Raw genomic sequence first — 27,316 nt, forward strand, 5'->3', positions numbered from 1 at the left:
AAAACTGGTCCCTCGCCTCGGATAGTTTGAGAATCACTGATCTAGGTCACTGCGCAGTGGCCAGGACAGGAAGTCTGGGTGGGCAACACTGCCTCCAGGTCTAATTTAGAGTCCACGCCTACTTTCAACACGTGAACTGAACTTGGACCCCTGCCCAGTTCCCAGCAAAACCCGGCTCAGGGATCACTGACTGAAGGTCATGGGAGCAGGAAAACCATGTCCCTTATGTTCTCCCAAGTTCCCCAGCTTGGCCTCAAAAGGATCACCCAATTATCTTCATCACGCGCTCTGCACCTTAGCAAAGGAAGAGGCCCAAATCCTTCTCCACCCAAGAAAAAGGAAACAGACTTGGGATTTTACACCCGGATTCTTATCCTCAAGTCTCTGTGAGCACGTTGGCCCAGGACGGCCCTGGCTGCAGGATGCAGGGCCGCTCTCAAAGTGGGGCTCTGGTTTACTAATTGCTTCCTTCTCCCACTCTCCTCCTCACAGCGCAGACACCTGCATCAAAGAGATGCCAACGCTGGCTGACCTAGATGCCCGCAGGCATTAGCAGTGATGTTTGCCATCGATCATTAATTATGTACGGGTACATGTGAAGACAGCTCACTGGAAAGACTTGAGTACAGAATGCAGATTGTCAACCAGGCCACATCTACTGGTAGTTTATTGTCTGTCTTGCTTCCCAGTAGATGTCAAGTTTCATGAGAGCAGAAACCCATCTGCCTTCTTCCCTACTGCCCTCCAGCAATGCCTGAACATATTAGGCACTCCACGTTCACCGAATGAGCAAATACCCCAAGGTGAGGCCTGTCTGGGCCTTTTCTTAGTTATGGAGCTTTTCCTCTTCAAATTATTTGAAGCTCCCTATCAGCTGAGCATGTGGCCACACAACTAAAGGATGTCATTCCTCAACTTCCCTCTCTTAATGTAGGCACGTGGCCACATGACCACATTCTGACCAAGGGAAGGTACAATGCCGCTTAGTGGGACTTCTAAACTGGAGAGGCAGCACCGTCTGGGACCTGAGGAGGGAGCCACGTCCTTCAAATGGGGAAGCAGAAGCCCCAGTGGGGTCAACACAACAGTCCCAGATTGCCCACCCCCAGGTCTTCCTTGTGATCTTCTGTCTCGTTTAAGCCTGTTAGTTTGGTTGCTCCTGTCACTGGTAGCTGAACTAAAATCCTAACCGATACTGTGACCCTAGCCTCTCTTGAGCACCCCCGACAGTCTTTTTACATCTAGCCTAAATCCTTGTGCTGTGCCTGGGCCCACTTCTTCTTGGCCTGAGCTCTGAAAACGTGGTCACCAGTAGCCATACCCTCTGTGTCACCCTCCGCTGAAACTGCACTCACCCAGATCCAATAAGCTGTTCCCATATTTCTCTTTACATTCTCCTTCCTTCCTGATGTCCAATACCCAGGCCACTTCCCGTTACCCCCTCTCTCCTTAGCATCGTTCATAAACAGCAAGATTTCTTAGCATTTTATAAACAAATCCTTCGCTCCAGATTTTGAGATAATCCTGCTTTACATTTGTTACCAAAAATATAAACTCTGCTATCTTGTTACTTCTACTCTAATTCCTTAGAGGAAAACCACAGTTGTGGTTCTTCCCCCTGCTGTGGACTGTGGAGATGGGGCATGACAGGGCATTACAGGCAAGTACTGAGGGAGGAGAGGAAAGGAGGCCAGTAAGACTGACCCTCCCTGGAGACGGAACACCAGACTTCAAACACTATGCCCTTAAGCTCTTGCATAATTTGTGAAAAGTTAGGAGTTTACACAATTGACTGGATTCATGGTTTGGGGGTGGGGAGAGGGTGGGAGATAAGGAGGGTAGGAGAGGGAGGGATGGAGGGAGACAGATCCAGAGCTAGCAAACAATCTCAAGGGGTCTTCATCTCAAGCCAGTGACAGCTGTTTCTACTACATTACAAAGAGCCAGGTTGGCTTCTGGGAGCTTCTACCTCAGCAGATGCTGTGGGCACCATGTCTCAAACAGCTAGCTGAACAAGGCAATTCAAAAGTCACCCCCATATGCCCATCGTCATGATTATTTGCGGGGGGGGGGGGTGAATGCCTTCTAGAAATTTCACAACTCTTTTTAGTCACACAGATTACTGCAAATTTTATTATTTTTCCTAAGGGCCTATATTTTATGAGACTTGCCCTTACCAGCTATGATTGTGCCACTATATAAGGAGTACTGTTATACTCATGGTTGGTGAGAGGTGACCATGTAGGAAAATCTGGCAAAATGTATCCATTTGTATATTTGAGAACACCATGACTGATATTTGTGCTCCTTGGGGACCAAGAATGGTATTCTTCAGGGCGCCTGGGTGGCTTAGTTGGTTGAGCGTCCGACTCTTGGTTTCAGCTCAGGTCATGATCTCATAGTTTGTGAGATGGAGCCCCACATCGGGCTGTGCACTGACAGCTCAGAGCCTGCTTGGGATTCTCCCTCCCTCTCTCTCCGCTCCTCCCTGGCTCATGAGCACTCTCTTTCTCAAAAATAAATAGGCTTTAAAAAGAAAGAAAGAAAGAAAAAAGAATGACATTCGTGCTTCACAGGAAAGGTCACCAACCATGGGAGTGGGACATTTGGCAGAATTCTGTCAATTTGCCCCAAACAACCAGAACATGTACCAACAGTGTACCCTTCCACTTAACTGCTGCCATCTGGAGGAAAGATGAGGTTCTGCCCCGAAATGCAGCCATTTCACTTAAGTTTCTGGGTCTTTGGGGCCACAAAATAAACTCTAGCAATTTAGGGTAACACAGGAGTACCTCTGCCCTTGGCAATGGTTTTACCCCATCGGTGTGGCCACCCCTTTGAAGTTCTAACTGATTCCACTAGTGACCCAAGGATCCTCCTGGCCTGCCTTAGATTACATTCTGAGCAAAGTCCAAAAGAGATAAGTTCCTGCTCACACACAGTCACATGCATTGCTATCTCACGCACAGCCCAGCATTATGCATCATAGAGGGGCCGGAAGAATAAGTACAGGTCCCAGTAATCCAGTGGTTTCCAATCTTGGGAAAGTACAGCCAAGCACATCATACTAATCTGTCCCAGTTCCTATAGCCTTTTCTCCCAGTTTATACTTTCCAGCTCTTTCACATTCGTTTCTGCAGACGTCTTCTGAATTCAGTGTGCCTCAAAGACTGGCTGGACCCAAGTCATTCTCAAGTTTTCTGTTAGCATGGGATAGCGGGCATCTGTGACACAGGGCATCATGACACCCAGAGCAAGTACAATATATCTGGGCTCTCTCAGACAGTTTCCACTGAATGGAAATGCAGCACTCACTGGCCCTTTGGATTTTATGTTCTTCCACCACCAGCAAGAAAACTCCTGAACGATCAGTATCTCACAAAGATGCTATAAAAGTTATAAACAACCACATCATAGTAACACGACTTTTTCTCCATGCTCAGATTCTCTAGCTATTCACCCCTGAATTTGAACTTCATTCCTAGAAGGCAGGTCTGATTCTTTGTTTCCAGAGCTTCTTATCTTAAGGAAAGGAGGTGGCAGAGGCTTGGCCCTGACTCGAGTTTTTCTGCTCCAGCGGGGGCTCCAGATCCCTCCATCCTGAGCTCCACCCTACACAGTAGCTGGGGTGTACCCTCCAGAGAAAGAGACGCTCCCGGGTTTGGTTCAAGAACATTCTGCCCATGAGCTTTGCCAGGTTCATTCGAGCCACCACGTCCACCCACGGCCGCCACGAGAGAAAGACGCAGGCAGGTCCTATGTCTCCTGTTCTGTGGCTTGCCTGAATTGCACCCACCAGAAATTTGAAGGGTTCTTTTGGGGGGACTCAGGGTATAAGAAAAGGTGCTATGTACACAAATTAAGTAGTAATTTGAGCAGTAAAGAAAGGGAGGGAAGCTTAGTAACTACTATATCATGGTTTCCCACTCACATGGCTCCACTTCTAAAATTTCGTGTTCTCTCAGCCATTAGTTCTGGGGTCTGGGGTGAGGCGGGTAAACTGATAGGCAAATGCAGGGGGTGGAGGAGGCCCACGCTTGTCCACCCAAATTCAAGTTTAGTTAGAAAATTCCTAAGTTACCATAATTGTTGCTTTTCAGGGGAATCTGAGTCTAGCTACATCTTCCTTACTGCCAGCATTTTAATAACTCTGATGTCAACAGATGTTACAGCACGGTGTTTAAGCATAGCCGGCCCTTGCCCTCCATCTACAGGCCACTGGCCGCTGACCGGCTGTGTGGTTTTGCTTAAATAACTTTACTGCTCTGCAGAAGCCTCAGGCTCCCGGTCTGCAGAGATGGGGCTAACAGTTTGTGATGGGGTGTTAGTAAGGATGAAAGGGATCCATATCCATAAAGCACTTAGAACATAACCCAGGACACAGCACTGTTACCTGTTATGACAGACATATGAGAATGCTACTCATCTGGTTATATAAAAGGGACAGTTCACATCAGAGGTGTTTTCAGTCTGGTGCATGGATGTGTAGGGGTTGGGGGTTTGGGAGGGAAGCAGGGAAGGAAAACAGCCGGCTGCCTGCATGAATGTCCACGGGCTGCCTCGCACAGCCCGCCTGCCCCAGCACCTGTGGTCCGGTTACAACGCCAGAACCAGTCCCAGCTTGCTGCAGCCGGCTCCAAAAATCATGCCTATCACTCTGAATCTGGAATGAACATCTCTGCGGCCCCACACAGCCCCAGCAAGTCTGTTCTTGACAGGCTGGAATAGCCAGGGCCCGGGAGATGGTTGGAAAACATATTCTGGATGTGCTGAGCCAGTTCCACAGACGTGCTGGGAACCTTGATTAACACGGAAACCCAAATTTCAACAGTTTTCCCAGAAAGAAAAAGCGGTTCCAGCCCAGGAGGAAAGGAGCCCAGGGTCTCTTCTCCCAAGGGCTGCCTGACATTAGAGCCTGCATTTCAAATCAGGCACAACAATAGGACCCTGCCTCTTCGGAGGAGGTCTGTGTTCTTAAGCTTGGGGACGAGGGAGGGTGTGCATGCAGTAAATTGTGGGAAAACCCCAGAGAAGGCACGACACTTATTTGTATGTAGGAGACAGTGGAGAGGATTAGAAAAAGATGTCATCTGCATTATAATTAATATTTATTTTACTCTGTCCCTCTCTCTAAGAAAACCTTCCCGGTTCCCACAGAATTTTAAATTGTGCAAATCACCAGGAAAGATCCTGTCCCTAGTCCCAGGGGCTAAAGGTAGAAAGGGAAAGACTGGAAAAGCACCATTTCATGGCCATTAGCAATCGTGACCAAGCAATCTGCCAAACTAATTGCCAGCGGGGGATGACACCCTGGTCCCCACCCTTAGGAAGGCACAGTCTCTTGGACGACCACACACAGAGAAACGGTTTAAACTCATCCCTGAGCTCTGGAGAAGCACTGCCTGGATCTTATCCCTGCCTTCCTGCTCTGGAGCCTGGCTGAGTTACTCTGCCTCGCTGTCCTTAGGTTTTCCCCTGTCAAAATGAGAAAAGTCACTGAAGCCCCATGCCGTGGGAGGGGCCGGTGGGGGGGGGTAGGATGAGAGCATGGGGGGGGGGATCAGGATCGGACCCTGAAGATAAAACCTGAGAAGAGGAAGGATATTTGGGGCGTTTGAGCTAAGAGCAGCTGGGTTTGGTCAGATGGAGGTTCTGGTTGAGGAGGTCTGAAGCAGGCAGAGGTTTTACACACACACACACACACACACACACACACACACACACACACACTCCATCTTTTCTCCAAGCATGTGGTTCAGACCCCACCTTCCTGGGCATCGTGGCTGACTGGCTGACCCAGCTAGAGTTAGTCCCAGGATTTTTCTAAGTGGAACTGAATGAAGAAGACTGAATGAATGAAAACGTCATGAGGCTAGAAGCATAGTGGTGCTACACCTCATGCTGACCCACCATGTGGAGCCAATTGGGTGGAGAATGAAATGAGTGTGCAAGGAGAAGAGGATCAGGAGATGGAAGGTGGGTCCCTGTGGTGCACACATCCCTAAGCCCCAGCTGACTCCATTAACCAGCAAAATCCCCTTGTGACCTAAGCTAGTTTGCCCTGGACTCTTGTCACATGTGCCAAAGGAGTCCTGATCCAGGAGGGCAGGATTGGATAGAGGGGAGTAGGACACTGGAGGCTGAGGGACTAAACCTTCACACTCCAGATGGAGAGAGTGTCACTGAAAATCTCTGGCTAGGAAGGCAACAGGTAAAAAAAAAAAAAAAAAAAAAAAAAAAAAAAAAGATGCTTTTAGACAGAGTAATCCAGGTGCAGTAGGCAGAATGGCCAGGCCGGGGCTGGGGGCACAAGGCCAGTTCTGAGACTTGTGAAGTGTGCAGATGATGGACAAATCTCTATCGCAAGCCCGTATGGTGGGTGCCAAGGCAGGGAAACTGACCAGAATCCATTCTAGAACTTGGATGTCAGTATGAATAAATAGAATTCATCTCTGCAAAGCTTGTTTCTCTCCCCCTTTCCTAGTCACTGGCACCTCCTCTGTCCTTATCACCCAAACTCCCCCGAACCCAAACCCTCAACACTGGCTTCTATCAGTCAAGAAATTCCTGATTCTATCCCTTACCGACACCCACTCTGATTCCGACTGAGATTGCTCTGTTCTGTTCTCCCAGAACTTCTGCAATGGCCTTGTAACAATCTCCCTACCCTCATCTCTGGTTATACACTCTGCACTTACATGCCGCAGACTATCCCACACTCCTGGCTTGGAGACCTTAGTCAAGGGGTGCCCTAGCAAGGGCTGACATGAGATCCAGAGTCTTTCTTAGCACCCCCACAAAAAACTTGATGGGCTCCTATGCCTGGTTTTTACTCTCCCACTCAGACCTGGTTCATGAAGGACATGGACCCTTTCATGCCCTATCCTCCCAGACCCCTCAGCTTTGAATGGCTTTCATTTAACCCCAGTGAAGTGAACCACCACCTTTGCCATATACGGACACCGCATACCGGGATCCAGGTCTGAATTTGCTAGAAGGCCCAGTTCACAAGGGCTATGGATGGATGCCTATGTGAGGACCCCTTGTGGATATCTGCAAAATAACTGGTAGAGGCTTGACGGTGGGGGAGACGGGCCAGGGCACTGCTGTTTTGCAGTGGGGGTCTGTGAATCAGCAGCAACATACCTGCAGAGGTTCTAACGACGCAGGGGCTGGAGCCCAGGCTGGACAATGGGGAGAAGAGGGAGGGGAGTTGGATGAGGCAGGCAGGGGCCTTGAAGGCCAAACTAAGCCAATCTGTTTTTATCTAAGCAGGGCAGGGAATCCACTAATGAATGCTGGGCAATGAGGCAGTATGGTCCGCGGGACACAAGCTCTTTGAGGACAGAGGCCACGCCATATTTCCCTTTGGCTCCCAGAGCCTAGCCTCGTGCCTGGCACACAGCGGGTGCCCCGTAAACACTTACTGACTGGAGCCAAGCTTGCCTTCTTACCCTCTGTGTGGCAGCTTCCTGCCACTGGGTGGGGAGAAAAAGAACATTTGGAGGTTGCTCAAGAACAGGGAATCTTGGCCATCTTTCTAGACTTCGCTTAACTTGTTTCTGTATGCACCAAGCGAGTAAGAGTTCTCACTTCGCAGGACGACCTGATCTAAGGCACATAGAGCACCCGGCACCAGCACCGTGCCTGGCACACAGCGGGCATTCGCTGGAAACAATGTAGAATCTGAACACCCTTTCAAAGAGGACTCTTGGCTGCAAAAATAGTAAGTTACTTCACTAAAGAGTTAAAAAAAAAAAGAATTATAAAATCCATCAGAAGGTTTTAGAGGTATCTGGCCTTTGAGAATTTAGTTCTAATGGAACAAAAAAGCTAGGAGTTGGAACAACCAATTTCTATTCATGCACAGGTTATTCTTTATTTCAGTTCTAAGTTGATAGTTTGGGGGTTTTGAATAGTGTTGAACAGTGGTTCCATCTGTGCATGTGACACTGACCACACGTGAGAAGGCACTTTCCCTGGTGGCAAGCACTTTGCAGGCCTGTATTAGCAAGTGCTCCTGGCTAGCTCCAGCTGCCTCAGCTGTCCACAGTACACGGGACAGAGTGGCAGCGTGAGTGTGCAAGAAATTGTCACGTGCACAAGACTGAGAAGTCCTGGTACAGAGATTATGTGTCCTTCAGGGCCTTGGATGTTTAGTCAAGGATGTTTTTTGTTGAATTTTTAAAACTGAGCTGATTTTCTAGCCATCCATTCTATGATCAAGGCTGGCAATTAACTTGCTTGAAATAAAAAAAAGAGGGAAGGGGGGCATCCGGGTGGCTCAGTCGGTTAAGGGTATGACTCTGGATTTCGGCTCAGGTCATGATCTCATGATTTGTGAGATCGAGCCCCAGGTCATTCTCTGTGCTGACAGTGTGGAGCCTGCTTGGGATTCTCTCTCTCCCTCTCTCTCTGCCCCTCCCCTCTGCTCACACATGTGTGCACTCTCTCTCTCTCTCAAAATAAACTGAAAAAAGAAGAAAAAGAAAAAGGAAGAAGGAAATCTGTGCATGAAAAGAAGGCAAGGGGGAGAGAAAATGAAGAGAGAGGGAGGGAGGGAGGGAGCAAGCTTCTGGGCTATTCTATCCCAGTCAGGAGTGTCAGGCCACAGCACCCAGCATGCTACCGGTTCTCAAAAGCTTCCTTTCTTCTGCCCTGGATGGTTTATTCAGTTGAGGGAGAGGTCAACAACAGTCCAGGCCTCTGATCAAGTGGCACCAAACCACTGCTCAGGTCACAGTTTTCTAGAAATCTCATCCAGATGATCACAACCAAAATTGTAAGTGCGACTGACGTTGTAGAGCATCATACCAAATTGGTCTATTTTCTGAGCGAAGACCGTGTCCTCCTGCGAGCTGGTGGGAAACCCCTCAGGAACGTGCCTTGAACAGCCACCAGGTGACCCAGGCTGGGACCATGCAGGAGTCCAAAACGACAGACCCTCATCTTGAACCCAGCCTGTGCTGCCTCGGAACCTGCATCATTGCAATCCCTAACAAAACCTGAACGTACAAGGACAAAGAGCTCCCACTCGGAAAAAAACATACACTGGATAACCATTGCGCAGAGCCTTCTGAAGCCTTTCTAAGTCTGCGACAGGACCACCTTGCAAGTAAATCTCCCTAACAATGAGATTCTTTGAAGATGTCAGAAACTCTGCCCCTTCAAGTCCCTGCCCTGTGTTGAACTGCAAGCAGTGGACTAGTTTATAACCAAATTCCAAAGTATATCAAGGGCTTGTAGAGATCCAGTTGGTATTTTTACCATTGAACACCTGCATAAATTGATCATGAACCCACAGGATGAATAAATCCCAATCACTTCTGCCACTCTTAACCCTGCCCACAGGCCGAAAAATGAAAATCCAGTTCTCCCCAAGCTTTAAGCCCAGCAACATTTTGCAGGCTCCCTCAGATGTTTTCATCTGAGGTACAAGGGCAGGAGAGAAGGTAGCGTTTGAAGATAGTTAACCTTCAAGCCTCCATGTGAAACAATTTGTATACTGGCTTCTCTGCCACCTTTTATTGACACTCACTGGCCTTATGGCTTGCCTAAAAATGTTTTATTATTACTCCCAAGGTAAATGAAGAAGGGCTTCAATTTACGGATGCAACTTTTCCTACTGGGTGCCAGGCTAGACAAATACAACTTCCGTGCTAATAACTGTAATTAAAGCCAAAAGCTTTAGTTATTAAATAAACCATTAACTTTGTAAATAAAAGTCCCAAGAGGGAAAAAACATGTCAAATTAAAATTCTGAATATCCTATTGGGTAGATAAAAGCCAATGGTGGCACGGGCAATTGGGCATTTCGGCCTGGTCCCCCCTGCAGGAGGACACACAAGTGGCCTGGCCGTGGGCTCCAGTACACAAACAGCACAGTGGCATTACATCTAAGCAGGTGCCCTTCTTACGTGGCAGAGAAAATTTCCATACTGATTGCAACGGATGCCTGGTGGATGGCAATCAAGTATCCCGAGGAAAGGTGCCTTATTCAAATTCATACCAAGGTGCTCTCTGGCTAGAAGGGAGAGATCCCGAGCACCTTTTAAGTGTCGGGCTGTTGACAGTGGGGACCTCTGGTCTCACTTGGGTCCTGTGCCTCGGAGCCTGCTCCTTTCAATCCTCACATTAAAGCTCAGCGCAGCAGGCTCTGTAGGCAGTTCTGTCCACACACACTACACCCTCTCGGCTAAAGTGCTGCACAAACAGCCAGGAGGTTACTTTTAAATCAAGAGTCTGATAGCCACTGGAACATGGGGCCTCCTATTACCTCACCTTCTTGGCCAAAGTTCTGCAGGAACAATCAGGAGGTCAGTTGCAAATCAAGAGCTTGATAGTCACTGGAACACTGTGCCACCGATTAAACCCGCAGGCCTACTGAGCGCCCACTGTGCTACTCGGCGTCCTGGACTAGGTCTGACGGGAGACGCAGACGCGAGAAAGAACAGCTCCATGGCCTGACAGGGGTTACGGCCACTTCGAGGGGACAAGACATCTTTAGAGATCGTACAGCAAACAGCCACAAGCAGTTTTGCCGAAGGTCTCGGAGTTCTCTATCCTATCTGAAGTCAGCGAGGGCTTCTGGCCCCTTCCGAGAAAGGAATCGGTAGCAAAGATACCTCATAAAATTTCAGTGAGTTTTAGCATTCTGAAACACTTCAATTAATTTGATGTTAATTTTAAGTACCTTGATGACATACTTTCTCCTTTCCAAATCCTAGAAAGAATCTCATCTTCAGAAAAGATTCTGCAGATGGGTTTTGATGCCATTTTACCATTTTATAATTAAACCTGCATAATTTATCACACTCAACACCAGATTTTTACTCCAGTGCCATTAAAAACAGATTTGCAATTTGTTATTAAATTAAGATGCTTCATTTTCCTACTACCTGTGATTTTTCTTTTCACAGACAAATGATCATACGAGGGCCATCAGACCCTAGCACAGACAGGAAACTGACATCAAAATCCCTCAAGAGCCCAAATCCAAGAGATTTCATTTTATTCATTATCAAACCTTATCAAGTATTACAAAAAGAGGCTCATAAACCATAAATAGGAAAAATGAAGAGAACATCTGTGGAACTCCTTGTTTATCAAGGTTCTGAGAAGTTTCCAATAACATTTGGCTTTCCATGTGTGTGAATGAAAAAGACTAGTTTAATTTTACATTATGCACACTGGAGTCTTACCACAGCCCACGCCCTAGGCGTAGCAGTAACTTTATCCCCCCAGGCTTACCTAATTGCATTAGGATTATTCTGATCGGTGTGCACAGCTCCCCTACATGTTCAATCCCTGTTACCTTTTATCACCCATCATTCTCTAGGCAAGGTCTCTACGCCTTTCCATCTCGCAGGATCATGAAGTTACTGCTTTTGATGCCTAGCTTTATTTTGATGGAACACCAAGGGACTGAAAATTATTTTTCACAGGAGACCGATCAGTCTAAAAACTGCAGGAGGAATTGGAAGTTGGACCGAATGCAGCACACCCAACACCAACCCTCGCGGCTGCTCCCCTTCACAATAGTTACCTACACATGCGAGAAACTGCTCAACATGCTCATTACACTGTAAGAGCTCCTTTCCCAGCTACCTGCCTTGGTGGCTTTGCCCATCATGTTTCTACCCTCTTGACAAAGCATGATTTACCCATGGACTCACTCAGTGCTCAGCTCCAAGGGGGTCTCATCTTTCCCTGGGAAAAGATAAACTGAAACACAAATGAGATTTTCAACAAGCCATTTGTAGCCATTTGTTAGCCTCTTGCCCTGAAAGCTCTGGGGGTACCTTCCCCTCCAGATCTAATTTAGATGATGACTTCCTAGAGCAGCCTGCAGAGGGGCAACATCCAAATCATCCCCACGAGGCAGCCCTGTTTTCTGATTCCTCCCAACGAGAAATCAGATTGCCACACTTAGGATGAAGGCTGAAAGTCCTTGCTTGCACTTAACCATTTAGTGGGTCAGTGGAATAAAAGGCTTCAAATGCAAAGTTCAGTACTAGGCGACCTATGCCACCCCCTCTGTAAACTGCTTTGCTCCTGTGAACCATGTCCTCAACTTCCGATACCACTTCTCTCTCTCACTAGGTTGGCACACAGGCTAAATGAGATAATGCAAGTGAAATATTAATCACTGGGTCTGGCAGCGAGATTTCATTCCATGAGAGCAGTGCTTTGTTAACATCTATGGGGAAAGGATAAACAGAGACTAACCCTGGCTAATAGGGCAGACCCCAAGATGAGGGTTTGAAGACCAGCTGACCAAAGTTCAGAATGTGAGGAGCTCCAAACCAGAAATCTCTCCCACTGGTCATTCAAGCTTGTTAATTCATCTTAACCCAAATTACGAGTGATCTGGTGGAAAATAGCTGTTCACCAAAATAGATGCCCTATTTGCTCTTCAATAAGAATATCAGAAAATCAGGGCACCTGGGTCAGTTAAGCGTCCGACTCGATTTTGGCTCAGGTCATGATCTCACGGTTTGTGGGTTTGAGCCCCACGTGAGGCTGCATGCTGACAGAGTAGAGTCTGCTTAGGATCCTCTCTCTCTCTCCCTCTCTCTCTGCTCCTCCCCTGCTCACAAGCATGTTCTCTCTCAAAAATAAATAAATAAACTTGAAGAATATCAGAAAATCAAAACCAATTTAATTCAAATATAGTTGACCCTCAAACAGCACAGGTTAGAACTGTGTAGGTCCACTTATATGCAGATTTTGGGGGGCAAATACCATACAGTACTGTAAATGTATTTTCTCTTATGGTTTTTTTTAATAACATTTTTTCTCTAGCTTACTTTATTGTAAGGACACGCTGTATAATACATATAACATATAAAATATGCGTTAATTGACTGTTTACATTAGGCTCCCAGTCAACAGTAGGCTGTTGGCAGTTAATTTATGTGGACTTTACACAGGGGATTGTTCAAGGTCAACTGTACCATCCTTTTATTTTGTTGTTTTTAGAGAGGGAGAGAGAGCATGTGGGAGAGAGCACATGAGTAAGGGGGAGTGGGGAGTAGGGAGAGAGAGAGAGAGAGAGAGAATATGAGAGAATATCTTAAGCAGGCTCCACACTCAGCGCACAGCCTGACTCGGGGCTTGATCCCATGACCCTAGGATCATGACCTGAGCCAAAATCAAGAGTCGGACATTCAACCGACTGAGCCACCCAGGCGCCCCTGTACCATCCTTTTCTTAATTCATCTTGAATGACTGAGACAACGAATGAATAAACAAAATGCATCATGGCTGAAAGACACTAGGAGATCTAACTGGAAAGAAAAACAAGAAATGCCAAACACACACAGAGGAAAATCCAAAGAGTCAGAAACCCTTCCAGCGTGGGGTGTAGAATAGATGACTTTCCAAATTCTCTCTCTCCAAAAACATACCATGACTAATAACTGTCTCAGACATCTGCTTTGGGGTAAAGCAATCATATGTCAGGGCTAAGTACACAGTAGGTTCTCAGTTAAAGCAAACAATTCATCACAAGATGGGTTTTGGCCAAGCATTGACTCTACCACTTCCAACACAGAACTCACACATCACTTTATTATTATTATCTTTTTGGATGTTTATTTATTTTTGAAAGCAAGAGAAACAGAGCGTGAGCAGGGGAGGGGCAGAGAGAAAGGGAGACACAGAATCCACAGCAGGCTCCAGGCACCCAGGCACAGAGCCTGATACAGGGCTCGAAGTCACGAACCACTGAGACCATGGCCTGAACCAAAGTCAGACGCTTAACTGACTGCGCCACCCAGGGGCCCCGACACACATCACTTTAAAGGTGTATTTTTCCAAGAGGAGCTCAAAGCACTCGACACCCACATATCTCGTTTAACAAGCTTTTGAGAAACACAATCACCATGCCAGATGTCATGGCAGAAACAGGAAAATAGCAGCTGAACTTGAGAGGAACAAGACACCTAAAAACAATACAACTCAGATTCATCGGACATGAATATGTACGATGCTCCCGGAGTTATATAGGCAGGAAGAAGATTTAGATCTCACAAGAGTCAACATCACCAAGGCCCTGAATGTTCATGATTTGCTCAGACTTAGAGAATATTAGTTAGAATCCAAGTCTCCCAAAGTATATATAGCACTGGAAATGTTTAGTCCGTATAGAGCAGACCTAAAGGAAACATGAGGGCTATGTGGAAATAGCTGAAGGCTTGGGCTACTGCTATGCCTAGATGATGGTCAAACAGACTTGGTTCAACTCCCTAAGGAAACTCATCCAGCATCACCCCCTACCCTCCCCCACATACTGTTTTATTTCTAGGTGTTCACTCATACCAACCAATTTGGTCTCAAAACAGACATGCCTACAATAATGGGAGGAAAAAATGCACCTGAAGGCCTGTCATGCCCGTTTAACTGCAGAATAAGGTAGACACTGCAGGTACACAGATTTTGACTCAAAGCAAAGAGAGACCTTCTAGCAATTAGAGTTGTTCACATGTGGGAATGTAGCGCCTTAAGGGCACAGTACACGCCCCATGTCTAAAAAGGTCAAACATAAAGGTGAAATCACGTCCTATGAAGAAGTAGGGCAGGAAGACCAGTTAGGAAGCACAGTGCTGGTGGCAGAGTCAGGGAGCAAGAGGCAGATGAGAGCAATGCTGAGGAGTAAAATCTTAAGACATCTTGAGATGTGGAAGATGAATGGGAGAAGAGACACCGGAGCTCCTGGAAGATGCTGAGCCACCAACTCCCAACACAGAAGCACAGAGGGGGCAGGTTTGTGGAAGAGGACGCACAGCCTAAGATGCCCCTGCCCTGTGTGGATGGAGTGGCTCACCAGGCCGCGGGATCCAGGGGCTGTGAGAGAAGGGCTGGACTGGGCACGCACTGGGGAATCCTCAGAATGTGGGGTAGCCTATCTCAACTGCCACCTAAGAGATGGGGGGTCGAGGGCATATCAGAAGGGTTTTTAAGAGGCAGGCTAGAAAGAGAAACTGAAGATAATGTCTTAATCCTTTGGGGCTTCTGTAAGATAAATACCATATACTGGGTAGTTGAAACCGCAAACATGTACTTCTCCCAGTTCTGGACGCAAGTCCCGGAGCAAGGTGCTGGCAGGTTCAGTGCCTGGTCTGCTTCCGAGTTCTAGATAGCTCTCTTCTCACTGTGTCCTCACACAGCAGAGGGGCAGGAGAGCACTCTTTTGTAAGAGCACTAATCCCATTCATAAGGGCTCCACCTACCACCTCCTAATATAGCACACCCGAGGTTAGGATTTCAACATGAATTTGGGGGTGGGGGGGACACAAAGATTCAGTCTCTAGCAATAGTGTGGGAGCTCAGGAAGGGATCCTGGGAAAGATCCAGGAGAACAAGTAGAGTGTGGTGTCCTGGCGGTCAAGACTTTCAGGAAGGAAGAGCCAATAATGCCAAGTGCAGCAGAGTCCCAATAAAATCAGAATTGGACGGCATCCACCAGACTTGGCAAGGCTGCCGGTGGGGTGAAGGAGGCAGAGTGGCCACCGGGAAGTGAGAAAAACAGAGACCGTGTTAATCAGTTTTTGGGTGGAGGAAGACAGGGACCAAGAAATGAAGACATGGAAATAAGCAGTATTTTTAGAATGGGAAAGACTGGAGCATGCGTACAAACTCAGAGGAAAGTGTTGGTGGAGAGGGACAGACTGAAGGTCTCTGAGGAGAGGCCAATGGAGAGAAGTCTATGCAGAGGAGGTGGTCATGGGCACAGGTGGCAGGGCCAGCCTTGGTCAGGACACTTCATCCTCGGAGGAAGTGAGGATCTGGAGCTGGATATAGTTGTGGCTTGTGGGGGTAGTAGTGGGGACGGAAAAATATTGTGCCCGATGGTCTTAACTGCTGCTGTGAAGAAACAAGATCCCACGAGTGTGCAAAAAGGGCCAAAGGAGAAGGTGGAGGGAGACAGACCCCAGGGGGCTGAGCAGGGACAAGCCGAGCCAATGGGAGGCTTCGAGGACATGGGCCTGAGCTGGGGGAGGCGCTCCTCAAGCTCATGCTGCCCGCAAAAGGACCGAGCCCAGACCTCCCCCCGCTCCCCACCCACACTGTTCACTGGCTCCCACTGCCCTGCACAATCCGCTCACCCACCACCTCTCTTTCCTCTGCTCTCAGCTTCGGCCAGGCGTCCCTCCAGGGTGTGATGCCTGCTCTCCTGCCTGTGCCCTCTGCCCACTGCTGCTTTAGGAGCCATTCAGTGTTACCTCCTCCTGGAAGTTCCCTGACCCGGGGCTGCATTAACACCTCTGCCCAGGGTCTCACAACACGCCGGTGTCACGCCTGCCCTGCACCTCCCATGCACGTTGGAGAGAGAGCTGCTTGCACTTTCATCTCCCTACCAGACATGGGAGCTCCTTCAGGGCAGGAGCTTGGACGGCCCCCCAGCACCCAGCAGGCCCTCGTATACAGGCAGGGCGTGGGGGGCAGGGATGTAGGTAGGAGGCTGGCTCACGGGTCTCTCAAATTCCATCTTATTAAGAAACTAGGATTCTAGCTTGTTGGTTGCCTGTGTGTAGCTGCTTTTGTAAAAGCACACGTGTTTCAGAGTGGACACTGGGGAGAGTTGTTCTCTATACAAACTAAAAGACTGATCATAGTTCTTTCATAAGCCAGAAAAATAAGCCATGACATTCTCATGGCCAGAGCCAGATTCCAACAGTAGCCCCTGGGGCTGTGGACACGCACTGGAAATCCAGACGAGGACAGAAATGCCGCAGTTCAAACCCACGAGGCGCTCCTCCCCTCCCCTCCCCTCCCCTGCCAGGACAGCCCGAGTTTCCTCTGCTGGCCTGGAGACATCCAAAATATGCATCAGTTAAAAGGCCCCAGAGTGGTCTCTGACATCTTCAAACACAGCTACAGAGCCCTGGGCCTTCCACATACCCCAGACCCCTCACATGGTGTAGCAGGAAGGCCTCTGTGGCCCCAGCATGCAGACTCTCCAGCGCTCTCCCCAGTGTTTGGCACAGGCCCGCTTCTCTGTCGTCCTGGAGGTGCTGAACCCACTAACAGAATTTTCCCAGGGTCCCAGTCTCATTTCTGCTTCCCACCCACGTTTCTCCAACAAAAACAAGGCCTCGGCCAGGATCCAAGCTCCGGGGTCTGCGGAGAGGGGGTGCCGGGACCCAGCCGCTGTCAGCCATATCCTCCCTTCCCCTGATGCTGAAACCAGATCCCACAAGCTCCCAGATGCCAATGGAATGCATTTAGGTCTCTTTAAAAAAAAGCTGTGCTAGGCTTATTTTGGAGGGCAGGAGAGATAAATGAGCAACTAGCAGCCGCCCTGAGGAGGGGCTGAGTCACTTGGAAAGACACTTCCCGAGTGCCTTTTTCCACTTTGCACAGCTCGTGCTGATGGTGCATCAGCCCCACTGACTAAGGCAACCCAGGCCATCATCAACACCAGGATGGAAGACAAGTGCCCAAGCTGTCACGAGAGCAAACACACCATGGGACTGGCCACAGGGAAGGCAAGCAGGACCTTAGCTCTACCACATTCACTCTGACATAGGAAAGCAGTTTCTAATGCAAACAAGTTCCAGGAATCCAACCATCTAGGGATGGGCAGATGGGACACCTCAGGCTGTAAATGTGCATTCAGAGAGCTCCCAATACTTTTTCTAGGGGCATGGGAAATGACCGAAAGCAAAAACAAAAGCTAAGAGTAGCAACGGCTCAATTCAAGCTCTTCCTGCTATAGAGCACTTGATGGCTGCAAAGACGATCACATCTATGCGTGGGAAAGTATATGCTTAAATTCCACCGCCTTCTAACCATGACTTCTCATTGCCAAGACCAATGCCACCGGACTCAGTGACTGGTTAGCCGAGACTAAACAACTCATTTATGTACCGTCTCTATGCTCCAACCTCTCTGTTTAGGCTCCTTCAGAAACACAGCGATTCTGCACTTGCAAGGGAACTCCCACCTCTTAGATTCCCCTGGAGTGAAAATCACACAGACCTTCCCTCAGGAGTGGCCATTGGTAAAGAGGCAAATTTCAGCTCCTTTCCCCCGGCCTCCACACAAGAAAAATCAGAGACACAGGGACCAGAGTGGCGGTTTGTTCTTATTGCCAGTTCCAGAAATGGGATCGATTGTGCTTCTCACCAAATTCTTTCTGTGGTTCATGAGGGACCTAAAGGTGGTCCCACCCTGTCTGTAGGAGGATTACCTATTCTCTGAAAATTACCTCTGCACGCCCCACCCCCCGAAGCCTCTCCTGAAAACTGGGGTTCACACTATTCTTCCCCAACTGCATTGTAAACTGAAGTATTAATGTGCACACTGTCTTCTTGTTTTAGGTTTCAATGGTCTTAATGTGGTATCATAGAAGGGACATTGAAGGGCTTGAAGCCAGACAACCTGGTTTCTATCCTTGGTGCTCCATTGAATGATTCTGGGTAAGCAGTTTCTCCTCTGGGGGAAGGGGTAAACTATCACCCCGCCAACTCAAAGCACTTGTTTTGAGACTCCAGGAGGACAACTCACTTGTGTTCCTTGTGAAGGAACTCAGACCCTGGAAAGTCTTTTGGAAACGTAATGAGATGACACTATGACCTAATGCTCCTGTGGTAAGTCCTTCAAAGCAGGGGCTCTCCCTCAACGGTCACTTTCCACCCCACCCTCCCGGTAGAGTGCTTATGCATGGATGGGCTATTACATTCAATGTTCAGGGACTTTTGGACTTGAACATGCCTCAGTAATGCTATGGATCGATAATATCTTCACTCCAAACTCTTTTTCACCAGGCATAAGCAAAATAGCCTTTCCTTTTCTCACCCAAGACCCACTGGTCTTTTGTGAAATGGCTGCCTTCTGTGAACCCCTTCAGGGATGTTAAGGTTGTGACCCTCAACATGGCTGGAACATCTCGTCTCTGGCCTCAACTCCACTGGGGCCAGCAAGGATTGCATATCCTTGATTCTCCTCTCCATTCTTGGCCCCCTGTTTCACTCTTTTCCAGGGCCTTGGTATGCAAGTCCACACGAGGCCCCTAAATACATTCTAAATTCCGTCAAATCTCTGCAAGTAAGATTTTATTCCCTCAAAGCACCAGCGTGATTGGTCTCCTATGTAATGAAGGAGCTTTTATATTTTTAGTTTTCTTCCCATACAACAAACACTATTAATAACATTCTAGTTTCTCCAGAGATGATATGGATTAGACCAAATGGAAAGTTACCATGGCTACCAGAGTGTTATTTTTGGTATGAGAAATTCACGCCAAGGGAAGCAGCATACACGGTCAAGAACTGGAGCTTTATTTCCGCTTTGCTATCAGGCAATCAATCCCAATGTAATTTTGCAACCCTAATTGCAACAGAAACTAATTATGAGTGGCAAGACCCGAAAACCCTAATTAAAGTAGGAGTCAATAAAATAAAGCGATGCGGCATTATCACCGGGGCAACTCTGGCGGAAATCACAGGAGGTAACCGCCCAAGCAAAACAGGACGGGAAGCACACTTCGAGGTTCAGTGGGGAGCCCTAAGTTGGGTCTGAAAGTGTCAGTTTCTGGTGAGTGAGCACATCAGGTCCCTTCCACAAAGATGCACCAAACTGGGAGCGAGATGGGAAGCCTTGGGTAGAAAGGAGATGTTTCTACCATCAGTCAACCACCAGGAGTGGCAGTCACAGGGAGGCCAGGGAGGGAGAGCTGAAGAATGGCTAAATCAGGCTCACCCCATGTAATACTGTGGCCTTTCTGTGCAGGCCTCCGAGGACATAACTGCAAAGGAACTGGGGCATCCGAGCAGAATCTCATCACTTGGGCCCAGATATTTATGGGCTATTTCCTCACATATGAACCCTGAGTGGCACTTTTCTGAATTAGCAGAAGTTGGCTTCTGGAAGGACTTCTATTAGAGTGAAAACCTACTGCCAATCCCTGAAGTGTATGGTCCCTTTGGGACCTCCTGGTCTATCTTTGACAGCTTTAAAATACTGTTAATGGCATGACTTCATCCACCCGACGCTAGAACGATCCATATTTAGGCCAGAAACCACATGGTCCTCATATCACCCCACTGGACTCCAGGATAGAAAAGGGCTCTTAAATCAGGGAGGAAACACTTTTAACCGATGATTAATTACTCACCCCCGCCCCCGAATTCCTTGACAAAGACAAAAACAAACTTTGCTAGATGGTTAGAAAGCTACTCGGAACACTCCAACAGGGCAGTAAAATCAGAAGAAGCCTGCCCTCCTCTCCCGCAGGGTATATTATTTCTACAAAGGGCTCTTTCTCCCTTTAATAGGTTTTCCTGTTAGGTTTGCCTGAGAAATCTTCTCTTTCAAGCATTATTAAAAAGAAGGAAGCGGAACATCATAACCCTGCACTAAATAAGTCAGTCCCTCAGGAGATGGAGCTCCAACATCTGGGTGGGAAGAATGTCACGAGAGCTTCAGATTCCTACTTCCCAAGAATAAATGAGGTCTGTAGTCAAGCTAGGACCGACAGGATTTCTTCCACGGCGCACAAAACCACGAATCAATGAGAACCTGTATTAATCTTCATTCCTAGTGTTGTCACAGGCAGGCAACACGGAACACAAGTCTTGTCTTGAATTAGTCAAATGAGGTTCTTTGAATATTTTCGTCAAAATAGTGCACTGACATATTACGCAAAACCTTTGGCACTTGTGTCTCGTAACCAAGGTTCAAAATGGGAGTAGTAAAGAAAAGGCAGTTCCAAACGCCGAAATGTTTTAGAACCCGGCTGAGACTTGCAAGGAGTCGTCTGGTGGTTTCAGCATGTTATATACGTTATTGACATAATGGACTAGCAGGTTCAGCAGAGAGAGAAGGGCTCAGCTGCCTCACACTCACTGCCAACAAGGGAAGAGAGACACAAAGAGAGAAAGAAGAAAAATAGCTCTGTCTCACTGAGTTACTTTGGTATAGAATGTCAGCCCAAAGAGACTGAAAGTGTCTTGAAAAACACAGCTTCATCCCAAAACACAGACTAGGACCTCCTTCTGTGCAGCTGGATTCTGCTTCTAGGGGAGGCGGTTCACTAGGGGCTTAGCAGGGTCTACCGACCAAAGAAAGCACCTCTGTTTTTACAGCCAGCAGGCTGTAAACTTTTTCTGGTGCCTTTTAGAAGACTAACGCTTTCAAGGCCCCTAAAAGAATCTCCAATGCACCTTATCTCAAAACTGCACCTACCTTGGCTCCAAGGAAAGACTTGCGGTGATAGAAGCAGCACAGGGCTGCCGAGAGGGCGTGGAAAGCATTGCATTCCTTAGGCATCTTTCAGTGTCCAGTCCCTGGACCACACACTTTCTTTAGGGTTAAAAGAAATGGGGCTTGGGCGTCGGAGCCCTGGCCCCACGGCGGCAGCAGCTTGGCTGCTGCTGCCCGCAATCCCGTGGCCGGTCCGGTCGGGGGAGTGAGCCACTCCTTCTCCCAGGCCAGGCTGGGACTCTTCCCCTCCGCTGAAGCCAATACGATCCACTCGCTCAATTCTGGCAGGCTGGTGTCCAGCCTGCCATGCACACAGTGCCAGAAATTCTCATGTGACCAGACTTGCTTTCTGATGAAATTCTAACCTCTCTTAGAAGAGGCTTTGGGCTTTAGCTGTCCCCTCAGTTTAGAGACCCAGCAGAAATCATTATCCCCCTCAGGCAGCCTGTCCTTTCCAGGGCTCTAGGGCAGCAGGCAGTCTGCTCCTGGAGGCTTTATCTGTTTGCCTGTCACCCTACCAGCTAAGGGTTAAGGAAGCATGCATCACACCACCTTGTGATTAGACAGAGGCTCCTTTGAGAAAAGGACCTAAAGGTGACTGGGGTGTGACTTTCCTTTAGGACCAATCCTACAAGTCCTAAGAAATGTGGGCAGGGTCCCTGGCCCCACTGTCCCACCCCACCCGCAGTACTGTTTATTTTTAATTAGAATGCTCCTGGCAGGTAGCTTGCAGCTGATAACGTTGGCATAGCCATCACTGTGGGCAAAGCAATACTGTCTTCCGGTGTTTAATTAGCAAGTCTGTTAGCAAACACCCCAAGCGTCCCATGCCCTCCCACCTGGACGAGTGGTCTGTTGAGAGGATGGGGGACAGGCTATGTACCTGCTTCTGATCCTCCCCACTATTTGTCTCACTTCCCTCCTTCACTTGGAAAACTCTGTTTGAATTGTCCTCTCTGCCTAACCCAGATCCAGGACTTGGACTGTGAGGCCCATGCAGTACACGTAGCCAAGCCATCCTCCTGTGCTAAGAGGCCTTTGCCCCCAGGGAGAGCCTCCTATGACCTTCGGGGGAAAGTAATCACCTCCCTTCTAGCATTCCAGTTACAGTGGATGCTCAACAATGTTTTTTGTTTGTTTTTTGTTTTTGTTTTTCAAGTTAAACCCAGGTTTCTGCCTGTAGCTCCTCTCCTACTGTTCCAAACATTACCTTTCTGTGGCTTTGGCCACTCAAGACTGGAATGTGTCCTGAAGCTTTCTGAAACTTCACACAGGCAAAAACTTGTAATGAGGAAGAAACAGAACCTATTCAGTGCAGAAAGGAACGACACCAGATGAGGCATGAGGGAGGTATGAGAAATATCCAACAGGATTAGTGGCAAATCCTCGGGAGGCCTCGGCCTTTGGACTAGGTCAAGTTGGCCTGTAAAAATAGAGACGTGTTTGTTCAATGCCTGGTGAGCGGCTTCTGTGCTTGGATGCGGCCTGAAGGGGCAGAGGGGCAGCCTCATAAATACAGAGGGTGTGGGGATGGAGTGACAATAAGTCGGCACCACAGGGATGGTGGGAAAAGGGGAGGCTGACTTCCTTTATGCTCCCTCAGTCCTCCTCTGTGACTCTGGAGGTGAGATGTGCAGTCATGGGAGCTCCTGGGTCCATGGAAGTGCTCCCAAGAAGCCAGTAGCAAGCAGGAAGGGTGACAGAGTTCACGGGGATTCTGAGCTGGAGGGGCCCCTGGAGATGGGCCGGCTGGTGACTCAGTACTGTCCTCCACAACCCGAGTACTGTATCCCCGAGCAAGCATTTACTCTGTTTGCCCTCATTTCTATTAGCCGGGGTTCAAAGGTAAGTCCACCTGAGCAGCCGGAGCCCATGGCCTGTGTAGATGGCTCATCAATCAGGCCAACAGCCACCAGGTAAGGGGCCCAGTCTTCACCTGCTCATCCCCCTTGGCAGGAAATAAGAAGCACCACCAGGCTAAGAAACTCGCCAAGAGGCTACAAAAAAAAACAAAACAACAACAACAACAACAAAAAAACAAAAAAAACACACCATCTCCAGCCCGGGAAAAGGAAGGGCAACAGCTTTTTAAATCCGTCTCTCCGTCAGAGAGATTCGCCAGCCAAAGCCTCTGAACTCCTCTCGGACCCTCAGAAAGTCTGAATGAAATGCATTCCTGAAAGAAATATGCAAATAATTCAGCCATGTAAAATTACCAAGAATTATGTCATCAGATGCTCCAGGGCCAGGGTAAAAGCAAAACAAAAGATCCTCAGGTCACTGGAGAATCACAGCTCTTGTCACTTACCCTGTTTACTCTAAGAAACGCCCCCAAATGTCGAAAGAATTGATTCTGTCAGGATTAAAGAATGAGCTAGTCTTACTAGGTAAGTGTTTCCTAAGCATTTACAATTTTTTTTTGTTCCATACCAAAAATAATTTCTGAAACAGCACTCAAAGGTTTTAATAAATTTCTCCTGAAATGGCCAAGGAGGGAGACTAAAATAATGTGTGGTTGTTGCATCTAAAGATGATAATTGCGTGAATTTGCAAAGTGCCCTTCACTGACTTGTTATGCTTCTAAATATCTGCATCCACACTGATCAATTCTCCCATGTTCTCCCCACAGTGATTATTCTATTCTAGTTACAAAGAAACAGAAGACCAGGACAGTATGTCACTCAGCAGAGAACAAAGGACCAGGGACTCCAGCCTGTGAATGCAGAACCTGGTATGCAGTCATGTGGAAATACGAATAAGAGATTTTTTAATGTCTTATAATTAAACCTGTTACTCACACGGCCCCATGAAAAGGCAGTGACCTGGGGCTGGGGTCACTCTCTGATGATTTGGTGCACGTGAGTTAGGACCAAATTTGGATTCAGGCTTTTCAACACATTACGCCTTTCTCAGGACCAGGGTCAGCATCTCTAGTGAGACCCCAGGGACTCATGGAGAGGGGGAGGGGGGTGAGGGAGAGAGGGAGTGGTGCTGGGTGTCTCACAGAGCTCCTGGGAAACTGTGCTCTCTTGCGCCCCCTCTGGCCTCCGGGAAGACTTGCTCCTCTGCACCAAGGAACACACCTGTGAAAAAAGCCAGGGCAGCCAGGTAGACCCTCGAGGGGGTCTACCCCATGCCTTCAGGTCAAATGTTGTTCACCCAATCTGGGAAGAGGGTTAAAAAGGCCAGAGGAAGGCCCCCGCTCAAGTATTGTCCTCAACGCCATTGTTTTCCTTGGGCAGCCCTAATACTAACCTGCCCTATATAGTAACCATGGAAACAGGAGTTGCCTGCCAGCCATATTTCACAGACGGTGCTTCCTGTCCGCAGCAGCCCTTGCACTGAGGGAGGCTGAGAGCCCGCAAGAGTCCCTCTCCCAGAGTGCTACCGTCTTCACTAGAAGATCAGGGTCCTAGTGAGGCAGACCCTCTCTTTGACCTGGCATGGGTGGGGAGAGTTGTGTAGGGAGAGAGATGTGCCTTCCAGGTATCTGCTTTTACCTGTTTCAGGGCAACTAGGAAGACCACGTTGCCAGTACGCCACCATTCCCCTCCCCGAAGCCAGCCCAGAATCAGGGCATCACGCCTTAAGCGCACTGAGGTGCTCGTCATTGTCAGGTAGCCCCGTGGACAGTGACACTGCCCATGGTGGGCAGCACGCTGTCACCGGAGGGTACTGATCCAAGGCTGCAAGGCCTGGGCTCGTTCCTGCCCACAGGGACATGCTCAGAGCATCAGTCAAGGGGTGAACACCAGTTGTGGAGGTCACAACAGCTCAGCCTCTCGTGGCAACTCCTGAGACTCCACCTCCCCAGCAAGACCTCTCTCCTGACTTTTTGCCTCCACTAAACCCCGGCATTCAGATTCTTGGTGAACAAAAAAAACAGCTTTAATGAGATAGGGAGTAAGACTGTTGCTACCATTCCCTTTTCCCTGGTGCCGCACGAAACCGAGAAGATGAACCCGGATGGGCCCAATCCTAAGTATCCAAGACTGCCCTCTGCAGGTTCTGCCCCTTGAAGAGCAGCCTGGGAAGCCCAGAGCCAAAAAAGGTGCATTTAATTTTTTTTCATGTCTGTTTATTTTTGAGAGTGAGCGAGCAAGCACGAGTGGGGGAGAGGCAGAGAGAGAAGGAGACACAGAATCCGAAGCAGGCTCCAGATTCTGAGCTGTCAGCACAGAGCTGGACATGGGGCTCGAACTCACAAATCGTGAGATCGCCACCTAAGCCGAAGTCGGACGCTCAACCAACTGAGCCACCCAGCATCAGAAAAGGTGCGTTTCTCTGCAACCCTGTCTCCCAAAGCTTCCCAGACACCTGGCCTGACTGCGGTATTCTGAGCACGACAAAGCAGGAGGCGAGCTGGTGGTGAAGGAACTGGTGCGCCTCTAACTGCCCACCCTCACGTAAGTGATAGGACGCAGGGCTCGAGGGGAGTTTGTTGGGAAACCTCTGAGGATGAGGAGAAGCCATCAGGGAAGAAGTCTCCTTCCCCTCAGGCCAGACTCAGCAGCTACACAAGCTGCCAAAGACCATTGGACACATTTTCCTATATGCAAACGAGATTCATCTCTTGCTCAAAATGCACACTGCACCCGGTGGGAGGAGGGTGGCTCTCAGGGCCACTCTGTGTGTTGCTGTGGACAAGATGTTTGCTTGCGCCTGCGAATACAGAGGGTGCGTTTAAGAGGGTCTACCGTGCACATCTCGGTCTGCCAGTCCTCAGATTCCTCATGGGGGTGAAAGACTATGGCTATCAAATGGCCTCTGTCCGGAAGCAGTATTGATCTGCCTACCACATCAACAAAGGAACTAAGGACAGTATTCACAAGCACGTTTCTCCCTACAGGGTCTTACGGACCCCCCAGTAAATTTCCGTTTCTCTAACTGGCTATTAAAATTGTAAAACTGACATCCTGGGGCTAAATTACGTGAGCGCCCAGCCCTGACTCTGCTTTCTTGCACTATCACACACAATTCCGTCCCATACATCCCACCACCACCACCACCTATTTTCTGATATCACCCCAGGAATCCTGCTACACAAGCCCAATTTTCAGTCTTCAGCAGTAAGGCAAAATGAAACGTGCAAGCATGGGGCAGAATTCCAACCTCGAAGAACAGACTTGGATTCTGGTGGTCTCTGTCTTTTCTCACAGTCCATGAAAACCATCCAGCCTCCTCCCAGAGCAAAAAGGCACACGCTGTAACGTTTTACATATAATTTCAGGGGATACTTTGCCCCCCGAAGCCCATCCATATGTCCCTGGGAGTCTCACTCATCCAAGATGAGCCAGCCTCTCCATGCTTCTTTCCATTCTACACTCACGATGCACGCACCTCGCCCAAAGCGGGCATTTGTTTTTCTGGGCATTGTAGCTCCGAAGTTTTCTGTGCTGTGTGCTTTCCTCTTTCTCCTTCCTTCCACTTTGGTAAGTGTGAGCTATATAAGCAACTAATAGTGACCACAAATACCCCTCAGAAGCCCCTCCCAAGCAGAGCTGGAGAAATGCTCTGAGGGGTGTCTGCAAAGCCAGGACACATGAAGCTTCCCCGGCCAGGACCAGCTGCACTGTCTCCCATCTCCACTGCCCCCAGCTCTCCCATCTCACAAGCATTTCTGAAAAATGACATCTTCCAACACTGAGCTGTGAGACACATATTTGCATGCCTCAAAAGTGACACTGGCAGGTAGGGTAGAAGGAGAGCCAGGGTGGGTTCAAGTCTTTAGTGCACTGCTAGCAAGCTGGGTGACCTTGGGAAATTTCTTAACTTCTCTGAGCCTCCGTTTCCTCCTCCAACTTACCAGGTTTTTTTGAGGCCCAAGTGAGACAACCCATAAAGAGCCGGGCACTCAACACATAGTAGGCACTCAGCAAATGGGAGCTTCGGTTCCCATTTGCTCCTACTGCAGGGCATATTCCTGATCCCACCCAAATGTCAGACCACATGCCCCTCACAGGAGTGTGGACGGCTCTGCCCTGAGCCACTGACTGACAGGCTGGTACAACAGTGACTCCTGAACCTTGAAAGCCAGGGACCAATGAGGAGGCGTTTAAGAGTTTTCTCAGTCTTAAAAATATTTTTAGCCTTCAAACTTTAAGAT

General features: G+C 48.6%; 1 protein-coding gene across 5 annotated transcripts in view; it reads right to left on the reverse strand.

The window, feature by feature from the left end:
• The window catches only part of BCAR3 (BCAR3 adaptor protein, NSP family member), a 136,101-nt gene that overhangs the window by 32,565 nt on the left and 76,220 nt on the right, over window positions 1–27,316 (reverse strand). Inside the window, exon 1 of one of the 5 annotated variants that reach the window (XM_027058565.2) lies at window positions 21,193–21,864. The exons of the other annotated variants lie outside the window; for them this stretch is intronic. Within the exon in view, the coding sequence (XP_026914366.1) occupies window positions 21,193–21,276 (84 nt within the window). The 5' untranslated portion in view covers window positions 21,277–21,864. Of the gene's footprint in view, window positions 1–21,192; window positions 21,865–27,316 lie in introns of those variants that run through there. 5 annotated transcript variants of the gene reach the window in all.

This window comes from Acinonyx jubatus, chromosome C1 (genome assembly GCF_027475565.1).
Source record: "Acinonyx jubatus isolate Ajub_Pintada_27869175 chromosome C1, VMU_Ajub_asm_v1.0, whole genome shotgun sequence".
NCBI lineage: Eukaryota > Metazoa > Chordata > Mammalia > Carnivora > Felidae > Acinonyx > Acinonyx jubatus.